The 19022-nt window shown below is 45.1% G+C and overlaps 1 protein-coding gene across 3 annotated transcripts in view; it reads left to right on the forward strand.

The window, feature by feature from the left end:
* The window catches only part of AOX1 (aldehyde oxidase 1), an 85255-nt gene extending 74283 nt beyond the window's left edge, over window positions 1–10972 (forward strand). For all 3 annotated transcript variants that reach the window (XM_089779886.1, XM_089779887.1, XM_075934287.2), the window contains 5 exons: window positions 61–175; window positions 1748–1813; window positions 3543–3731; window positions 6288–6455; window positions 7736–10972. In XM_089779886.1, coding sequence (XP_089636012.1) covers window positions 61–175; window positions 1748–1813; window positions 3543–3731; window positions 6288–6455; window positions 7736–7786 — 589 coding nt within the window. In that variant the 3' untranslated portion in view covers window positions 7787–10972. The remainder of the gene's footprint in view (window positions 1–60; window positions 176–1747; window positions 1814–3542; window positions 3732–6287; window positions 6456–7735) is intronic.
* Window positions 10973–19022: the final 8050 nt, after the last annotated feature.

The raw sequence follows: 19022 nt of genomic DNA on the forward strand, positions 1-19022 counted from the left end.
AAATATTAATTAAACAGACTAAAAAGCTATGCTTCCCATGGACTTTGTTGCTTTCCCCAGAGGCTATAATGCTGACATGGATTGGGAAAAAAGTCAAGGACACCCATTTACGTATTTTGTTTTTGGAGCTGCTTGTTCAGAAGTTGAAATTGACTGTCTTACAGGAGATCACAAGGTAACCAGCAAAAGTAACTATAGCTCATAAGTAGTACAATGAGATTCCAGCAGAATTTCTTGTTTTGCCTGATGTCCCAACAATCATATAATCTGTGCATTGGTAAATCCCCTAGCTTTGTACTAATATACATATACCAAGTGATGTAAATAACAAGCAGTTACACTCAGAAAAGAATGACAAACATGCACAAGTAACTAAAAATACAATCTTATTTTTAAAACAATGAGTGGTCCTCTGGCACTTTAGAGACTAACCAAATATATAGAATCGTGAGCTTTTGTGGACAAAACCCACTTCATCAAGGAATTGGAATGGAAATAACAGAAATCAAGATATATCTGTCTATTTAGCTATATCTGTATCTATCTATATATAGCTATGAACAGCAGAAGAAGTACCTGTAAATTGTAGGATCCATGTTAATGAGGCTAATTAAGTGGGCTGGGTGTGTCCCATTTATAGCTTGTGCTGTGGAAATGCACATGTTAATGGCAGGAGAAATTGGCTTTGTAATGTTCCAGACAGTAAGGGTGTGTCTAGACTACAAGATTTTTTCGAAAAAAGTAGCCTTTTTTCGAAAAAATGTCACCTGCGTCTAAACTGCAGCTGCGTTCTTTCAAAAGTAAATTGAAAGAGTGAGGCAGTTTTTTCGGTCATGGTAAATCTCATTTTACGAGGAATAATACCTTTTTTTGAAAGTACTCTTTCGAAAAAAGGCGCTATTGAATGCAAACTGTGCTATTTCGTAAGAGAGAATCTAGACTCTCTTTTGAAAAAGCGGCTCGCTTTTTCGAAAAATCTGCTTGTAGTCTAGATGCTCTCTTTCGAAAAAGGTTTGTAGTCTAGACGTAGCCTAAATTTCTTTATTTAGGCCCAGGGTAACTGTGTACTGTAAATAAATTCCAGTTCTGCAGACTCTCTCTGTAATTGGTTAGTGAAATTCCTTTGTAGAAGAATGACTACCTTTAAATCCATGATTTAGTGACGAGGCAGGTTAAAATGTTCCCCTCCAGGTTTATGTGTGTTACCTTTTCTGATGTCAGATTTGTGTCCATTTATCCTTTGTCGTAGAGACTGTCTGGTTTGGATCTTATTTTTGTTAGATTTGTGGAAATATAGTATTATGTTCAGATTGGTACTATGGCAGACAGAGTTGAAGGCAATATTTGCTTTTTTTCTTAGTTCCTGCAGTCTGCCAAATTGAACTGTAGCTCTGTATTCAATTTCCAGTCTCCTGACCAGCCAATCACCACACCTGGCCTAGTCTCCTCATATTTAAGGGCCTATTCCAGTAACACTTCCCACAGGACATAGTGTGTAGTTCTGTCAGAAGTCCCACGGGGAGCTCTAATACAGTGAGCTAAAGCCTGTAGTCTTCATACTGGCAGAATTCCCAGTGAAGTTAATGAGTGTTTTTGCCTGTGTGGTAATAGGTCATTTTGTATGGTCTCAAAGAGATTCTATTCAAACATGTCTTGTCCCACTGGAATCAGCCCCTGGTCCTTAATACCTCCTTATCCATCCACTCATATATCCGCAGCACAATATACATTTGTGTTTTGTTGATAGAACATCCGAACGGACATTGTTATGGATATTGGATGCAGCATAAACCCAGCTGTGGATATAGGACAGGTATGTGCTAAGAATTTCGTACTATTTTTTTCATGTTGTGCTACATGTGTATGTACTGGAGGTTGTCCATTCAGTCATCTGCCATTAATATCTTCTCAGACAACATTATAGATCAAAACTCCCTTTGACTTCAGTGGGGCATAATGATAGCACAAGTATATATAACACGTAGCACCTCCTAGCTGTGCCAAGTAGAAACCTGCCTGAACCCTGTGGGTGTGTATTCAGTGTTACCACTGCTGCCTGCCAGCACTAGCTCTCATCAAGATTGTGTGAATATGTGTACACAGCCTAAGAACTGCACCCCTATCTCATACTAGAGCTGTAGACTGGGTTTAGGCAGTGGGGCGAGGAGAGTTTTCTGCTATCCAGCTGCTCCAGAGGAAAGCCCTGAAATGTCATAATGTCAAGAATGGAGAATGCTCTCCAGAGACAAAGAGTAATTATTGTCACTATTACTAGGGGTCTGTGACTCCTGCTCATTGCACTCGCCAACCCCCATCTCTTAGGGGGTAGGCAACCTCGGCTCTCCCTCACAGCCACTGGGGAGGGCCAGGCTGTGGCCACCCCAGCCTGGGCCCCTTCTCCCCACCCCCCGCCAGCCTGGGTTTTCCTCCCTCCCAACCTGGGCCCTTTCTCACCCCCCACTAGCCCAGGCCCTTTCTCTCCTCCTCTGTCCCCGCTACAGTGCACACCAGGCCCGGCTCTAACCTTGGCGGCTGGGGAGGCACAGGGGTACCTGCCCAACTCATGTGGGGCGCAGTAAGGCGCAGGTACTGCCATGTGTACGTGGCGCTCTGGGGCACTGCAGCCTCCTGAGGTGGGGAAAGCAGCTGCGTGATGGGTGTTGTCCCCCCGCCCCCCAATGCGGTCCTGCCCACACTGCTCACCGCCCCAGGGCTGCCCGCAGAGCCATGCACCATCACCCGTCTACCCACTGGGAGTGTAAGGGAAGGAGCAGACTGGTTGGTGCAGCAGCTCCCCCGGGCAGCTTAGGGGCGCTCTGGCAGCCATGGTAAGTGCAGCTGCTGGGGCAGGGTGAGTGTGGGGAAGTGGTGGTGCAAAGGGAGTAGGGGATTGGTTTAAAATAGCAATTCCAAGTGGTGAGGGGAAGCAGCAAGGTTGGGCTTGAGCTGGGGCTATGTCTACAGTGGAATGCAAATCAAGCACATCGAAATTGCTAATGAAACTGGGATTTAAATATCCCGCACCTCATTAGCATAAACGGAGCTTTTTCGAAAAAAAATGGCAGTCTAGATGCAGATCTGTCGAAAATAAAGCCTTTTTCGACAGATCCTATATTCCTCAAAAAATGAGGTTTATGGGTTCTGTCTAAAAAAAGCTTTATTTTCAACAGATCCACGTCTAGACTGCTGGGTTTTTCCGAAAAAAACTCAGTTTTGAAAAAAGTGGTGGCCATGTTTATGCTAATGAGGCACAGGATATTTAAATCCTGCCTTCATTAGCAATTTCGATGTGTCTAATCTACATCTCTCTGTCCACAGAGGTGTAGTCTAGACACACCGTGGGAGAGAGGGAGGAGGCAGGCTGGATGCAGAGTGCTTCCCCTCACCACTTCTAATTGGATATTAAAAAAAGTTTTTCCTGCGGGACGTCATTCTATCGTCCCGCAGGAAAATCTTTTTTTAATATACAGAGAGATGTAAATTTTACAACATAATTTTCTTATGTTTCTTATGCTAAAATGTTTCTAATTTCTCACTCGTAGATTGAAGGTGCCTTTGTTCAGGGCATTGGACTTTATACAATGGAGGAGTTGAAATATTCCCCAGAAGGCGTCTTGTACACTCGGGGCCCGGATCAATATAAAATCCCTGCAGTCTGTGACATCCCAGAACAGTTCAGCGTTTCCTTGCTGTCATCCTCACAAAATCCTTATGCAATCTACTCATCCAAGGTACGCAACCGAAACCTGGGGTTTGATTGCTCTATCACCCCTGCTAAAGTAAATTAGGAGTAATTCCATTTAAGTCAAAGAAAGCATGCTGGTAGGTAAGAGGAAACTCAGGCTCTTGTTTGTTACTTTGTAAACAGATCTCCACAATACAGTAGAGATGCAATCTGGGATATTTCTATTTTTATACTGTGCTTGCCTAGTGATGAGTTTAGAGTTTAATAAATGGGCTAGAACTTCTAGTATAAACATCCTCACACGTTCAAGCTAAATTTAAAACAACATGCCTTTAGAATGTACTAGTAGGCTGAAGCATAAGAGAAAAAGTACTAAAATGAGACATGCCATAACCAGTTAATTCACATAGGGCACATCTATACTGACGTTATTCTGAAATAAGTCTTTTTCTACACTACAAGTAGTAATTTTGACGTAATGTCAAAATAAGGTCAAGCTGAAGGACTTTTTACTCTCACTCCTGTAAGCTTCATTTTACAAGGAGTAAGGAAGTTGGAGGAAGAGTGCTGTGTAGACAGCGCCAAAAGCCAATATACGCTATTTCGATTTAAGCCACGCAATAGACGTCGCTGAAGTTGCATAGCTTATTTTGGCTTTATCCCTGCTGTGTAGACGTGCCCTTACAGTCAATGTAGGCCCCTTAGCTACTTTTTTGCTTGCAGTAAATATACCTCAAGGACCAGATACTCACCTGAGTATCAGTTAACTCCCATGTATCAGTTTACACCTTGCCCATTGTATATATACGTATGCAATAACACTAAGCAAAATGCAGGGGATGCTGCCCACTTGAAGAGATGATGCTCAATGCACTTGAACTGCCTATGCCATTAAGGATATATAACAGTCAATTCAATAAAATCTCCTGGATAAAAACTAAAATTCAAGCAGAAGGCTATAATAGAACAGTAGTTCCCTCTAAAAATAGTTCCAAATAGTCCTGATGAAATATTTTCAAAGTGATGATCATTTGAAAGAAAATTCCAGATCCAAATGAAGTAATTACCCAGAGTGAAGTTGATCTAAAGAAAGGGTTTTAGCACCATCTTCAAAGTGAGAATACAAAACCTGCTTATTCTACTTTATGGCTACAACTCCTATAGTTAATTTTAAAATCATTACTGTTGAGTAAAAATACACTTGAAGTAGAACTTGTGAGAACCTGATTGACAAGCAAGCACCTTTCAATCCTAAAATCTGGCTGTCAGTTTCTTACAAAGGCAAACTAAAGCTGCAAAATACAGATCTAGATCTTGAGCAGACCAGTGTTTCAGGAGTGTTTTGCAGCCTGAGTTTTAGGAAGACCAATTAGAGATGTAATAATGGCCAACTGAGAAATCCAGATCTCAGTCCTGATTAAGATGCCCAAACTCCCAGGCTGCGTCGTGAAACCAGGTTTACCTGTGCCGATCAAGAAAGGCTTCTTTGTCGACGCGGCGCGTCCAGACTGCCCCGATCTGCCGACAAACAGCTGATCGGCAGAGCGGGGCAGCCATTTAAATTTAAATGAAGCCGCGATTATTTTAATCGCGGATTCATTTCCCTCTGCCGATCTGTCTAATCTACATGCCTCTGTCGACACAGCCTCTGATACAGAGACAGCAGCATGAGGGGGCAGGCAGAAGTCGGTGCGCGTGGGGAGGTAGGCAGGGCACATACCAGCTCCCAGGCTCCCTCCCTCACTGACTCTAATACAGAGGCAGCAGGGGGAGGCAGCAGCTCCTCTGGAGCCGGTGCATATGGGGAACCGTTTTAAGCTGCTGCCTCTAATACAGAGGCTATGGAGGGTCAAGGGCTGTGTAAACCAGGGGTGAGGAATCTTTTGTGGGTTGGGGGCCACTGACCCACAGAAAAATTAGTCGGGAGCCTCACACAAGTGAGAAGCAAAGAAACAAAAGAAACCCTCACTGAGGTGGCCCCCAACTGAGGAGGAGGAAGACACTCCCCACGTTCTCCTCACACAGCAGAGGCTTGGTGGGCCCAGGCTAGTAGATTTTGTGTGCTTCAGCCTGACAGGAGGCTGGATCACTATTGCAGGTTTACCATTTTGGGGGGGGGGGGGGCGCCTCGGGCCGGATCCAGACAAGCTAGGTGGCTGCATCTGGCCCCAGAGCCCCAGGGAGGTCCCCCTCCTGGTGTAAATGGTTGCACTTTCACATCCCTAGTCCATACAGTACTTTGCAGACCTTCTGACTCCCGTCTGTGTCTTTAGCTGTGTCTCACTGCAAAATAACAGGCCTTGGCTACTAATCTCAGTGGAAGCAGAGTCTTAGGGCCTGGGTCCTGAATGCTCACTGACCTGAATTCTACAGATTTGTGTGTGGATTTCTGGGGGAGCCTGGCTTTACAGTGCATTGTAGACATTCCCTGAATGTCCTGATCCTGCTTCCATTGATTCAGAGGAAAACTTTCATGGAAGATCATGCCCTATGTAAATCAGTGATTTTGTAAATGGTTATCACCTAACACAGATGATAAGACACTTTTTCTTTTAATTAATTCATTAAGTAAACTTGTGTGTCTGTCCTTGTTCTCTGTCAGGGGATGGGTGAGGCAGGGCTGTTCCTGGGATGTTCTGTGTTCTTTGCTATCTGGGATGCGGTGGCTGCTGTGCGGAAGGAAAGAGGATTAAGCGGGACATTCACCCTGAACAGTCCCCTCACTCCGGAGAGGATTCGAATGGCCTGTGCTGATCAGTTTACTGAACTGGTAATGAGGATTTTCTATTTGAATACTCTCTTTGTAGCTGCAGTTGTTCCTTTCGACCTTGAAGGTCCGTATTTCTGTTTGTAAAATGGTGTTTGTGTGACGAGCACACAGCAGAACTGCTGGGTTCAGGTTTTTAATGATCCTTTGACCAAAACGTCAGTCAACGGGCCCATGCCATGCCAGCCAGTCTAGTCTATGGCATTCAGAGTTTGCCTTTTAATAACTCAAATTTTGTATCTTTTCTTGGTTCCTCCTGCCCACATCCTACCACTTGCTGTATGCTCTCCTCTCTGCCCACTCCTCTGTCCCCGGTGCTTGATTATGTCTTCTTGTACTCACACCTCTGTCTGGTTTTTAGGAGGCCCTCCATTCCCGGAACAGTCTCCCTTTTCCTCTGTGACAAGAGCCTACTCCAGTGCTCTTTGGGCTCAATGGAAAGACTGCTACTGATACACTTCTGTGCATGCTGACTTAATCCCCAAGTGACCTCTCGCTCACCAATTGGTCACCCTTCCGTTTTGTTTCCACCACTTACTCACGTATGGCACTATCTTTCCTGCCCCCCCCCCCATGCAAGATACTTCGAAAAAAATCAGTCCACTCAGAGCTAACAAAAAGATCCAAAGGAAAAGCAATTTGTGTGATCCTCTTGGCATTGTAACTCTCCTTCCTCCTGTTACCCCATTGTCTGCTTTCATAATACCCCCTTTGCTCCTCACCACTATTTTATTTTCTATTTTAAATCATAAGTTCTTCAGGCATAATCGCTGTCAGTCTATATTATTGTGAAATGCCATGCACACCTGTGCTACTATTGAAATATTAATGAGCCATATTGTCCCATGTGGAAGACTGGAGACTAAGTTTCTGCTTAGAGCTCTTGCCTACTATCTCCCTAACCAGTGCAAGCCATAGGACTTCAGGACAGATCAACCCCTAGATCTATCTGTCTACCAACTTCAGTGGACGTCTCAGGAACTTTGCTAGCAGTAAGCATCAATTGACTCAGAGACCCTGTTCTTCCATGCTGCTTTGGGACCTACCAACCTCCCTATTAGCATAGCATCTTTTGGGTTTGCCTGTCTTCCGTAGAATGCCCTCCCTGGTAGACCTTGTAGAGATGTTTGATGCATAATTAATGTAGAAGAAGATCCCATAGGGGTCACCTGTGAGAAGCACTATGAAATATACAGATAGTTTTATGAATAGCTGTAGTTAGAAAAAACTAACTGAATTCTATTAACAGAATCACTCATTTCATCTCTCCTTCATTTCCCTAGAGTGCGAAAGATGAACCTGTGTCCTTCATTCCTTGGGCCATCTCCATCTGAATGGCAAACAGAACCTCGCACAAAGCCTGGATTTTATTTTAATTCAAAATCTATCCGTGCCCTACTGAATAATGAGCATTATGTCTTCAGCCCAGGCCTCATTCTCCCACCTGATTTTTCAACATATATTTGAAATTATATACCACTACATTCTACTCCTAGGCTGCTTTTAAGAGGAATAAGGGATCTCCCGGAAAAGGCTTTATTTTCCGAAAGATCCAGTCTACACTGGCGCTTTTCTCCGGCAAAGCCCCGAGCCGGAAAAAAGCAGCAGTCATGTTCATGCAAATGCCGTGGGGGATATTTAAATCCCCCGCGGCATTTGCAATTCCGACTTGTCTCATTAGCATCCCTTTTCTGGAAAAGGGTGCCAATGTAGACACAGCCCCCGGGTATGTCTAGACTACATGCCTCTGGCGGCAGAGGCATGTTGATTAGGCTACCCGGCATAGGGAAATGAAGCGGCGATTTAAATAATCGCCGCTTCATTTAAATTAAAATGGCTGCCACACTGAGCCGATCAGCTGTTTGTCGGCTCAGCACGGTAGTCTGGACGCCTTTTTTGTCAGATCCTGTAAGCCTCATTTTTTGAGGAATACAGGATCTGTCGAAAAAGGGTTTATTTTTGACAGATATGTGTCTAGACTGCCGTTTTTCCCCCCGAAAAAGCTCTGTTTTGAAAAAAAGTGGCAGCCACGTTTATGCTAATGAGGCACGGGATATTTAAATCCCCACTTGATTAGCAATTACGACGTGCTTGATTTGCATCCCTCTGTCAACAGAAGGATGCAGTCTAGACGTAGCTTATAGTATTAGATTTCTGAGAAGCTTCAAATAAAGTGCTAATTTAGGCTTCAACCCTGCAATAAAATCTCCATGCATGGACCTTTTTATCCATGTGTTTCCCATGGCAGGGTCTGCTCATAACTGATCACAGTAATTCTCTTTTGATCACAAACTTGATGCGAATGTTTGATTTCCCACACAAAAACTGATCTAGATCCTGTTGGTGCCAACACCTATATCCTAAAAGCAATTAGCAGGAGATAGGCGATCTAACTCTCCTTTCCAATACTGTTTCCCTTGGTGGGCTTTTTATTTTCTCCTGGCCTGATCCAGGAGCCATTGAACCTCATGGAACAATTTCTGTTGAATTCACTGGGCTTTGGATCAGGCCTAGAAAGTAGTTCAGATCGGTGGTATCGTGTACAGCTGGTATCAGAACAATCAGAATGCAGGTAAGGCTTGCCCTTTAATTGCTAATAAGCATATCAGCAGGGAGGATCTATATAAAATTAAAAGATGTTTCACAAAGATTCATCATCAGGTTTCTGCTCACATATAGGGTGTGGTGGGATTAGAACTGCGCCCAGAAAAGCATTCTTTCCTACTTTAGATGCTAAATGATATATATTCCATGGGATAACCTTATATAGTCTTACATTCTCAGGCAAGACCGGCAAATAACAAAGAGTACTGAAGTTAATTAATTATTATATATAGTGATGGGAGGACATAACCACAAAAAACCTGCCCGATTTTGGCACACATACCCAAGGTTGACGAGATTTGGCTTTGCACTTTCTTGGATCATGAAATTAAGAGGGAGATTCTGAGCATTCCCAAGGTATTTGGTTTGGGATTTATCTCCAATATACAGCATTTGCTGTATCATTATTTGCCAGATGTCCTGGCTTCATCTGGATAATCATGGCTGATTCTTTTGGGAGAATGGAAGGAGGAAGCAATTTAAATGTTTGCTTTGTAGCTTCCATAGGCTATGCTGCAGTTATTCCTTGCCATGGCTGTACCTCGAGTCTCTCATTGAGTTTTCTCTACAGTGTCCCATTCCTTACTAGAGACATGGGTGGTTGGTAAAGGCTGGGCTGGACTGGGGGAGGCAAGCTCCCAGCCCTACCTCTTCTGTTAGGCCCTGCCCCCTGGGCATGCTCCCCCCTTCCAACCATGGTGAGGGAGGGGAACAGGTGCATGCTTGCCACAGCCTCCCTAGTCCTGGTGGACGGTGCACAGTGCCATGCCGCTGGGCTGAGCCAGGCCATGCGGCACACTAGGAAGGGAGGAGGTAGGTAGTGCTGTGTTGCATGGTCCAGCTGAGCCCAGCCTAGCCTCTTGAGCACAGGGCGAGGAAGGGCGTGCGGCACCTCGAATCCACGACCCTGTCCTCCCCAGGCGAGAGCCATATCCCCTAGGCCACGCGGGAACCTGTCCCACCACCTTACTGCAGGGAGGCAGGCCTAGAAGCAGCAACACTCCACCCCAGAATACCTACAGCAGGCACTCTGGGGACCGAGTGTGGACAGGGCCATGCCTGGCAGTTTGAGAAGGCAGAACCTTCCCTTGCCTCACATACCTGACACCCCTGGCTAGAGAGCAGATTGCCCCTAGGCTAGCTGCACGTTCCTTTTTTCCACACACCCCTACTGATTATTGTACCATCGTTTCTTCTATGGTTGCCACCAGAGCATTTCCTCATGATTTTTGTTAGCTATCCTACCGGTGACTGTCGTCAGACTTGTACATGAATCATTTTAGCACTTGTAGTTAGAATATGATTTCTGTCATTTTAAATCTGTTTTTATATGCAGTCGCCATAATCCTGAATGAGAGCAATCCTGGGCTTCCTCTCCAGCTCTTTATTTTTATGCGTTTGGCTACTATAGATTGTGAAATTCAGTAAAACAGATTAATCAAACATGCAAAACCATCTTCCCTCTGGTTTTAAAGATTCTAGTCTTGGCTCATTTTGTGGGCTCTGGCAGCAGACTGTGGACCCCATCAGCAGCAGGGAGTTCACAGCAGCAGATGCCACCCACTGTCTTTACTGTAGCAGGAGCCCGAAGACAGCTGCTAATCGCAGAAAGCGAGTGGAGCCAAGAGGAGATGTGACACTCATGAGAAGCACTGGGCAGTTTATCTGAGCAGCCTCAATCAGCAGAGTTCCTGCGAAGAACCCAGGCAGAGTTTAAATCTCCACCCCTCCGTAGCAGAACTCTTGACAGAGGACTGTGGTGACGCTGCTACAGATGTCCCCTCAATGCAGGAGCGTACTGTTTGTATACCTGGACTGAATCATGTCCTAGAACTGCATTATCCTTCTTCTGGGGCTGGATCACCTTTTCTGATTTTCAGTACTCAATAATTAATAAAGATTTTACTTTGCTTCAATACAGATGTACACATTTGTCAGTGTACATTTGCACACGCTGCTACATGTTTTTCTTTCAACTGAAACCTCTCCGGCTCTCTTATATTGTCAGCAGGCCAAACTGTTGCTGAGAACTATAGGGAGCCAGTAAAAAGCGAAGGTTAATCACACAGACAAGTGATACAGGGGAGCCTCACTATAAGTCCAAGATATGTTCCAAAAAACTTGGACTTATAGCGAAACAACTTAAAGCGGGGAATATTTTTCCTGCGGCTGACTTCCATTTAAGCAAGGGGGGGGAGTGTTTTGCACAACTTATAACGGGGAATGGAAGGACTTGTAATGCATCAGTTCCTACAAACATCAACGACTTTAGTGTGGAACGGATGTATTCTGGGGCGACTTATAGCGGGGACCCCCGTACATTAGTAATACAGGATGTCATCAAACAAAATTTCTGCAGAACTGGTGTAGCGAAGAAAACTCAAAACCTGTTGGGTTTTTTTCTAGTTTGTTTTATTTTCATACTATTTAAAGGTAATAGACTTCAGGCCATTAGCTATAACTCTTCTCATGCCTTGGTTCAGAGTTATCTGGCAGGTGTGGGGTCTGTACAGATGTGGCAAAAATAATTTTCAGCTCCTGCTGAATGGAAAGACCCCCCAGTGGGAGTTGGATTGGGTCCTAAGTGATGCCCTTGTTAGTGGTCTCGGTGTACGTTCCCCTGTGTAGGCTTCAGGCTTCAGATTCCAGGGCTATCAATTCACGGTTTTTGTAGAGCTTCTCTGGGTGTATATTTCCCAAGTTATATAGCCATGCATTCCGCATCACTGTCCCCAGTGGGGATCGTTACCACTGTGACTCACCATCTCATGTCAGGAAATAATAGAAATCAAAAGGAAGCACTTTGCATCATGCACCAAAGTTTGTTAGACTTGGCATCAGCAGATCAAAAAGGGGAATGATTTCCTGAAGTAGGAGCCTTTACACTGGGCAGCCATTTAATATTAGCTGCCATGAGGGAATCTCTCAGCCAGAATCTGCCCAGAACTTTAAAGACAATGACCAACACTAAATAAACCAATAGCTGTTAACTCCAAACAGGCAGAACCCAAACATCTGCTCTGCTAGCGGTGGTCTTATATCTTGGGTGGATCAGAATCAGGCCTGGCCAAAGAGTTTGCGGGGCCCAAGGCGGCACACTAACAGCGAGCGGGGCTAGACGGTGGATGCTCTAGTTTAAGTCAAACCCAGCCGAGGGGTGACAGAGTCCAGCGTGGCCAGCACAAGTCGCTCACTGGATATATTCCACAACACCTCTAGATTTAAGAAAAATTTCAACTGGCATGTGTTTCAATGTCACCTGCCTTGCTTTTCCTGGTCACTAGGACGCCATTATACACTACCATAAAACTTTCAATAGAAGCCCCCCAGCATCTATAGTACAAACCATCCAAGATCCCGGCTTGTATTAATGACCCAGCTTTTATTTGACAGACCCTGCGTCTATTAAAACATCTGGTCAGTACTCCTGGCATCTAACAGAGCAGAAGACTGGTATTTAAGGTAAATGTTTTCGTTTTGGAGGTTATTGTACAATTTTCTGTGACTTGAGACCATTTTCAATAGAGTTGAAGATGATTGGGTCAACTCTGTATTTCAGTAAGCTGGTGTAAGCTTACCCCATGTGTAAGACCCGGGGTTCCTTTCCCCTGTTCCTTCCCCTTGAATGGGAGACACCCCCCCTGTAAACTCACAGGGCCCAACAGGATTGTCTATTCGCTTCAAGACAGAGTCAATTAGGGATAGTTGCTTTTATTAATCTCACCTCATCACGACTATTACAGGCTTAATACTGCCAAATGATTACACAGCTACTGCAAAGTAATACAACAATAAGCATAGGCAAAGCAATGCATATAAGTGAGCAACAGGCACTTGGAAATGTTTATGCCCCTTCAGTCTGAGGGGAGTCCCATTCCAGTCACCTCGCACCAGGCAGCAGTGGACGTGGCTCCAGGGCACCCTCTGAGGTCCAGGTCCCTGGTGAGACTCCCAGAGGGGCGGGACTCCCAGTGATCTTATACTTCATCTGTTTACCCAGTGTGCGTGAATTGGCCCAATGCCACTCTCACCGTTCCCACGGGGCTGAGAGCTGAGGTCATGTTATTTATCCTATATGAGGTTCTCAGCGAACTAACAAGGGGAGTTTTGGCTGGTGAAAGCCATCTGATAAAGAACACCTGGTGTTTTCGCTAGCAGTCCTCAAGGCTGGCCTAGAAGAACACAAATTTAACCCCTGCAGGCCCACTTATGGCTTACACTACACCCCACCAACATGTTACAGGACATGGGGAAGGGGGGGAATTGTCTCAGTGGAGGAGGGTTTCTCTTCCCTTCACTCTGATCAGGGCATCCCCCTATGCAGGAATGATCCCAAACTGGGAATCTCTTCTGCCTGGCCACTGCATCCCCTCCACAGGGCAGATTTGTTAAAGAAAGTCTTAATGTAGGTGTAACAGTCAACTTATTTCGATATTTGGTCTTGATTGCAGTGACTGCTGAAAATCCACTTTCACAAAGATATGTTGAAGTGTAACCCTTCCACGGGGTAGGCCCTACTGCAACCAGGACCAGGTTCAATATCTAGGGGTCCAGCTCTCACAGAACTGGCTTGAGCCCCCACCCAGTAGCCTAGGAAATTCACACACCTCGGGCGCCTCTGAGAGGCAATGCTTCCCCACTCACAAGCACAGAGTCTGAGGGTATGTCTACACTAGCCCCCTAGTTCGAACTAGGGAGGCTAATGAGGGTGACTGAAATTGCAAATGCAGTGTGGGATTTAAATATCCTGCGCTTCATTAGCATGTCCCCAGGCGGTCACCATTTTGGAAATTGACTAGCCCGGAGTAACTGCCCGCGTCTACACGCGGCAGTGAAACGGGAGTTCAAAGTAAAGCCCTAACTCGAATTAGCTGTTATTCCTCCTGGAATGAGGCTTAACAGCTAATTCGAGTTAAGGGCTTTACTTCGAACACCTGTTTCACTGCCGCATGTAGAGGCGGGCAGTTACTCCGGGCTAGTCAATTTCCAAAATGGTGACTACCCGGGAACATGCTAATGAAGCATGGGATATTTAAATCCCGTGCTTCATTTGCAATTTCGGTCGCCCTCATTAGCCTCCCTAGTTCAAACTAGGGGGCTAGTGTAGTCATACCCTGAGTGTTGAAAATAAACTTTTAATGAAAGAGAGAGAGAGAAGTCACATGGCATTATCTTGGGAAAATACCACAGAGTTCATAGCCCTCTCCCCCACGAGTAACTGTGCCAGCTCAAAAGGATTGAGCAATGTCTTTTGCCTCTCAGGCTCCCCAGTCCAACAAGGTAAGGGTTCCGTTCACTTACCCAAACTTTCTCCGTACCCCACATCAAACGCCCCACTTACAGCTCTGTCCAGTCAGTGCAGACCCTGACACATCATCCTGATGACTCTACTCCTTGAGCCTGAGGCTTTGCCACCTTCGTGCTGCTCCTACCGGCCACCTGCTGGTCGTTACCACCAGCTGCTCTACTGGCCGCCTGCTGCCGCTCCTACCAGCCGCCCGCTGGTCATTCCCACCAACCACTCTGCTGGCCACCCGCCGGTCATGCCTGCCAGCTGCACTGGATCTGGCTTCCTGCCAAACCAGTGATTTCAGCTGTTAGTGATTTCAACTCTTTAGCCACCGCCTAGGCTGGCCAAAGATTCCAGCTTCCACTGGACTAGCAAAAAGACTTCTCATGAAGTCTGCTTTAGGTCTGTCCTTAAAACCAGGGTTAAAGGGGCATGTTGAGCCAGTCTTACAGCTCACACCTAGCAGGCATGAAGCGGGCTGACTCAAGCCCTCAAGTCTTCCCCTCCACCTCCACCTCCACCCCCACCCCCACTCAACTCTGGCTGGGGGGAGGCTTGTTCCTCTAAGACTTCTTACAATGATGGTGTCTCTCCTGCAATCAATGATGGTGTCATATTTGACAGTTCCCACATTTAGGGGTAGCATGATTTGTGACCCCCACAACAGTCCCAAATTATTTACAATATACCACATCCCATTCCAACACTGATCCTCCATCAGCCCTGGCTGAATTGGATTTACATAACCACACTTCGGATTCCTTCCCCCTCCTGGCATGAGCTATATTTACATATCAACAGCTAATTATCTTGCAGAGCTAAACAATTGTGAGTGAGCACACCCACCCCCAGGGCCGCTCTCTCCCTTTAGCTGGGTGATAGCATACAGTAATTCAGCCCTGGCTTACATCAGGAAAAGGAAGTAAGACCCTCAATGTCTTTTCACTTAACAGGTTGTATTCGCTGTGGACTTTTGCCCAAAACTTTTCAAATGATGAATTGTTTTTCAAGTTTTTCAACGTGACATCTGAGGGTAGATCTGCCAACCTCTCCTTTTCATTCATACATATGGTGTTTGTTTGGCTAGTGAAATTGAATGGATCCAAAACCCACAAAAAATCTTCCCTTGGATCTTGGCTTGCAGGGAAATACTTCTCGAATTGGCGTGACAACATTTCCAAGTGATTAACAATAATTAGATTAAGCTGAGAAAAATTGGAATCTTCATTCTTCTCTTTTGCCTCATTCATAAGCTCCATTAAGGCACTAAACATATCAAAACAGTTGTTTTCAATTCTTTCAATCCACAGCTTAATTTTTTTCTTTTGCCCTTCAATTTTATTATAGGTGTTAAAAATAGTTTTATGTGGTCCCTGAAGAGACATGTTTAACTCATTCAGAAGCTGGAATATGTCTGCAAGATAGCACAATTTCAAAGTTCTGTGTGTGGATCCCATTTTATCGCATAAGATTGCAAACAGTCGTGAAATAAGAGTGCTGGATTTTATGAAACTGACTGTTTTCACAGCTGTTATTAGCACTTGATTTAATTCGGCAATTTTACTTGCTAACATTTCTTGATGTATAATGCAATGTGTCCCTTGCATATTTGGCGTTACTTGTTTCATTTTTGCAACTAACCCTTCTTGCCTACCAGTCATATTAGGCGCACCATCAGTACAAACTGAAACACAGTCTGACATTTTTAAATCAGCACTTAAGAAATAATCTGCCAATGCTGAAAATATTTCGGTGCCAATTGTCTGTTTTTTCAATTCCAGACAGCTCATGAATTCTTCTTTAATTTCTTCTTCATCCCAGTCCACATACTGCACATAGATAAGCAGCATAACTTTGTTAACAATATCAGTCGACTCATCCACTTGCACAGCATACATCTTTGACTTTTTTTTTTAAGTTGTTGATTAATGTCTTCGCTCATCATAATTATGCGATTTGAAATGATCGCATTAGAAAGAGGAATTGTTTTCAGTTTTTTGGCAACTTCATCTCCCAAAATTGCATGGCTTGCATCCAAAATACAAGGCATAATTAAGTCTTCCCCTATGGTGAAATTTTTCTTTGATTTTGCAATGTGAAGTGATATCAGAAAGGACGCTTTGAAGGCAGCTTCATTTCCAGTTCCCATAATTTGAATCAGTTTCTTCTGAGCTTTCAGTTCACTCTTTTCTTTTAAAAAAATCGATTGGCATATTCTGATATTGCTGGTGTTTTGTTTCCAAATGCCTTTTAAGTTTTGATGGAACCATAGAGCTATTCCCCAAAATCTCCAAGCGAATAATACATTATGGGCAATCATCTTTATATGTGAATCCAAACGCTAGGTATGCAGGATCATATTTTCGCCATACCATTTTCTTCTTTTTGGTTCTGGGGAAAATGTGCTTCATTAAGAAGTGGAAATGTTTAAGAATACTTCATTAGTTAAAGGTACTGATTCCTCAGCAATACTATTTTTACTCACTTCTGCCTTTTCGATAGGGAAATGTAATTTACTCTGTTTACTCATATTGATGGAAATAATAAATTCAATACCTTATCAAGCACAGGTTAATGTGAAGCAGCTGACTGACAGCAGCCATAGCAGCCATGCCAGCATTAGGGACACTGAAGGCCTTACACCTGCCCCCCAATTCACAGTAGGTCCCTTACTGCTTAATGTTTTGTCCTTCAATAGTTCTAGCCCCTGGCTCTATTATTTTTGACACAGAATACTGAAGGGAAGGCCCTTGTCTGTGCAAGAGGGTGGAAGGTACTGGCCCTCCTCGGCTGTCCTGGGTAACAAAGTGAGGGCTAAAGGCAGCGGTGCAAAGACCCAGTCAGGGTGGCGGCTGTAGGGCAGTTCTCTCCCCTGGCCGACAGGATCCCCAGACCAGCAGCGGAGACAGCCAATCAGAGCCAGCCGTGCTGCTGGCCCTGCAATGTTCCCCCCCTCTGGCAAGGGGTGCAACCGAGGCGTGGAGCTTTCCCAGGCGGTTGCAAGCCGGGCACAGAAGCACATGAGGAGGAATGTGGGTAGCCCCACCTCATTTCCAGCCGTGTCCCCACTCGCTCACCTCTTCTGCCCTTCGCACCACCTGCTGCATCTCAGCAACTCTAGCGGTGCTATTTTTCCTCAAATGGTCGCGGCACACCTGTGAGTTCTCCGCAGAACACCAGTGTTCTGCAGAACACAGTTTAAGAAGCAAGGCTGGGGGGCCTCTGACAGAAAAAGATTGAGAACCTCTGTTCTAGACCACATAGATCAGTGAGGGGCAGCCCACTGGAGTTCTATGTGAGGCCTGCAAGACACTTTGTTCATCAGGGTTGCCAAATTACACTGGTTTCTCTCCGCGTCCTTTTTTCCTACTCATATTAATAAACTGACACAGGATCATAGAATCCTAGGGCTGGAAGAGACCTCAGGAGTCATCAAGTCCAGGCCCCTGCCCAAAGCAGGACCAATCCCAACTAAATCATCCCAGCCAGGGCTTTGTCAAGCCAGGACTGAAAAACCTCTAGGGATGGAGATTCCACCCCCTCCCTAGGTAACCCAGCCCAGTGCTTCACCACCCTCCTAGGGAAACAGTTTTTCCTAATATCCAACCTAGACCTCCCCCACTGAAACTTGAGACCATTGCTCCTTGTTCTGCCATCCGTCACTACTGAGAACAGCCTCTCTCCATCCTCTTGGGAACCTCCCTTCAGGAAGTTGAAGGACAGTCATAGGTGCCTGCTGATCTGAGTTAAACTGATTTGTCTGTGGGCAAAAGGGATTATTGAACTAAGACATACCCATAAAGCAAGGGCATATGAAGTGAGGTGCATGCTGATTGCATGCAACATTGCCTGTAAGAGCCATACGCTACCTCAAAGCACTGCTACAGTTCAATGGGCACCTCCCACAAATTCTAGTTGTGCAAATGTAGTTTACAAAACTACCCTAGCCCAGGAGACCATCTTGGTTCTCAGTCTTGTGGCCCTCTGAGATGAAGGAGAGCCACTCATGCAGCCCACACACTAGCTTACGTTGCTCATCGCTGACTTAGATGCTTAGTTTAGAGTTTCTTATTTGCAAAATTCCTGAGACTGTCTAGGAAGAATAACATCTTGGCTGTGTCTAGACTGGCCAGTTTTCTGGAAAATCAGCCGCTTTTCCAGAAAACTTGCCAGCTGTCTACATTGGCTGCTTGAATTTCTGCAAAAGCACTGACTTCCTACTGTAAGAAATCAGTGCTTTTTGTGGAAATACTATGCTGCTCCCGTTCGGGCAAAAGTCCCTTTTGTGCAAAACTTTTGCGCAAAAGGGCCAGTGTAGACAGCTCAGATTTGTTTTCCGCAAAAAAGCCCCGATGGCGAAAATGGCAATCGGGGCTTTTTTGCGCAAAAGTGCGTCTAGGTTGGCCACGGACGCTTTTCCGCAAAAAGTGCTTTTGCAGAAAAGCGTCCTGCCAATCTAGAAGCTCTGTTCCGAAAATGTTTTTAACGGAAAACTTTTCCGTTAAAAGCATTTCCGGAAAATCATGCCAGTCTAGACGTAGCCCTTGTGGCTCTTCATCTATCAGAACAGTTCATGCAGGAAAAACAAGCCCCAGCATTGTTTCTGAAGGCTCAGGTTTCCATATTCTACCTAAATCACATTAGTACATGACAGATAAGGTAGGGAAAAGGACCCA

Source organism: Pelodiscus sinensis, chromosome 7, assembly GCF_052426305.1.
Source record: "Pelodiscus sinensis isolate ZL-2025 chromosome 7, ASM5242630v1, whole genome shotgun sequence".
NCBI classification, from domain to species: Eukaryota; Metazoa; Chordata; order Testudines; family Trionychidae; genus Pelodiscus; species Pelodiscus sinensis.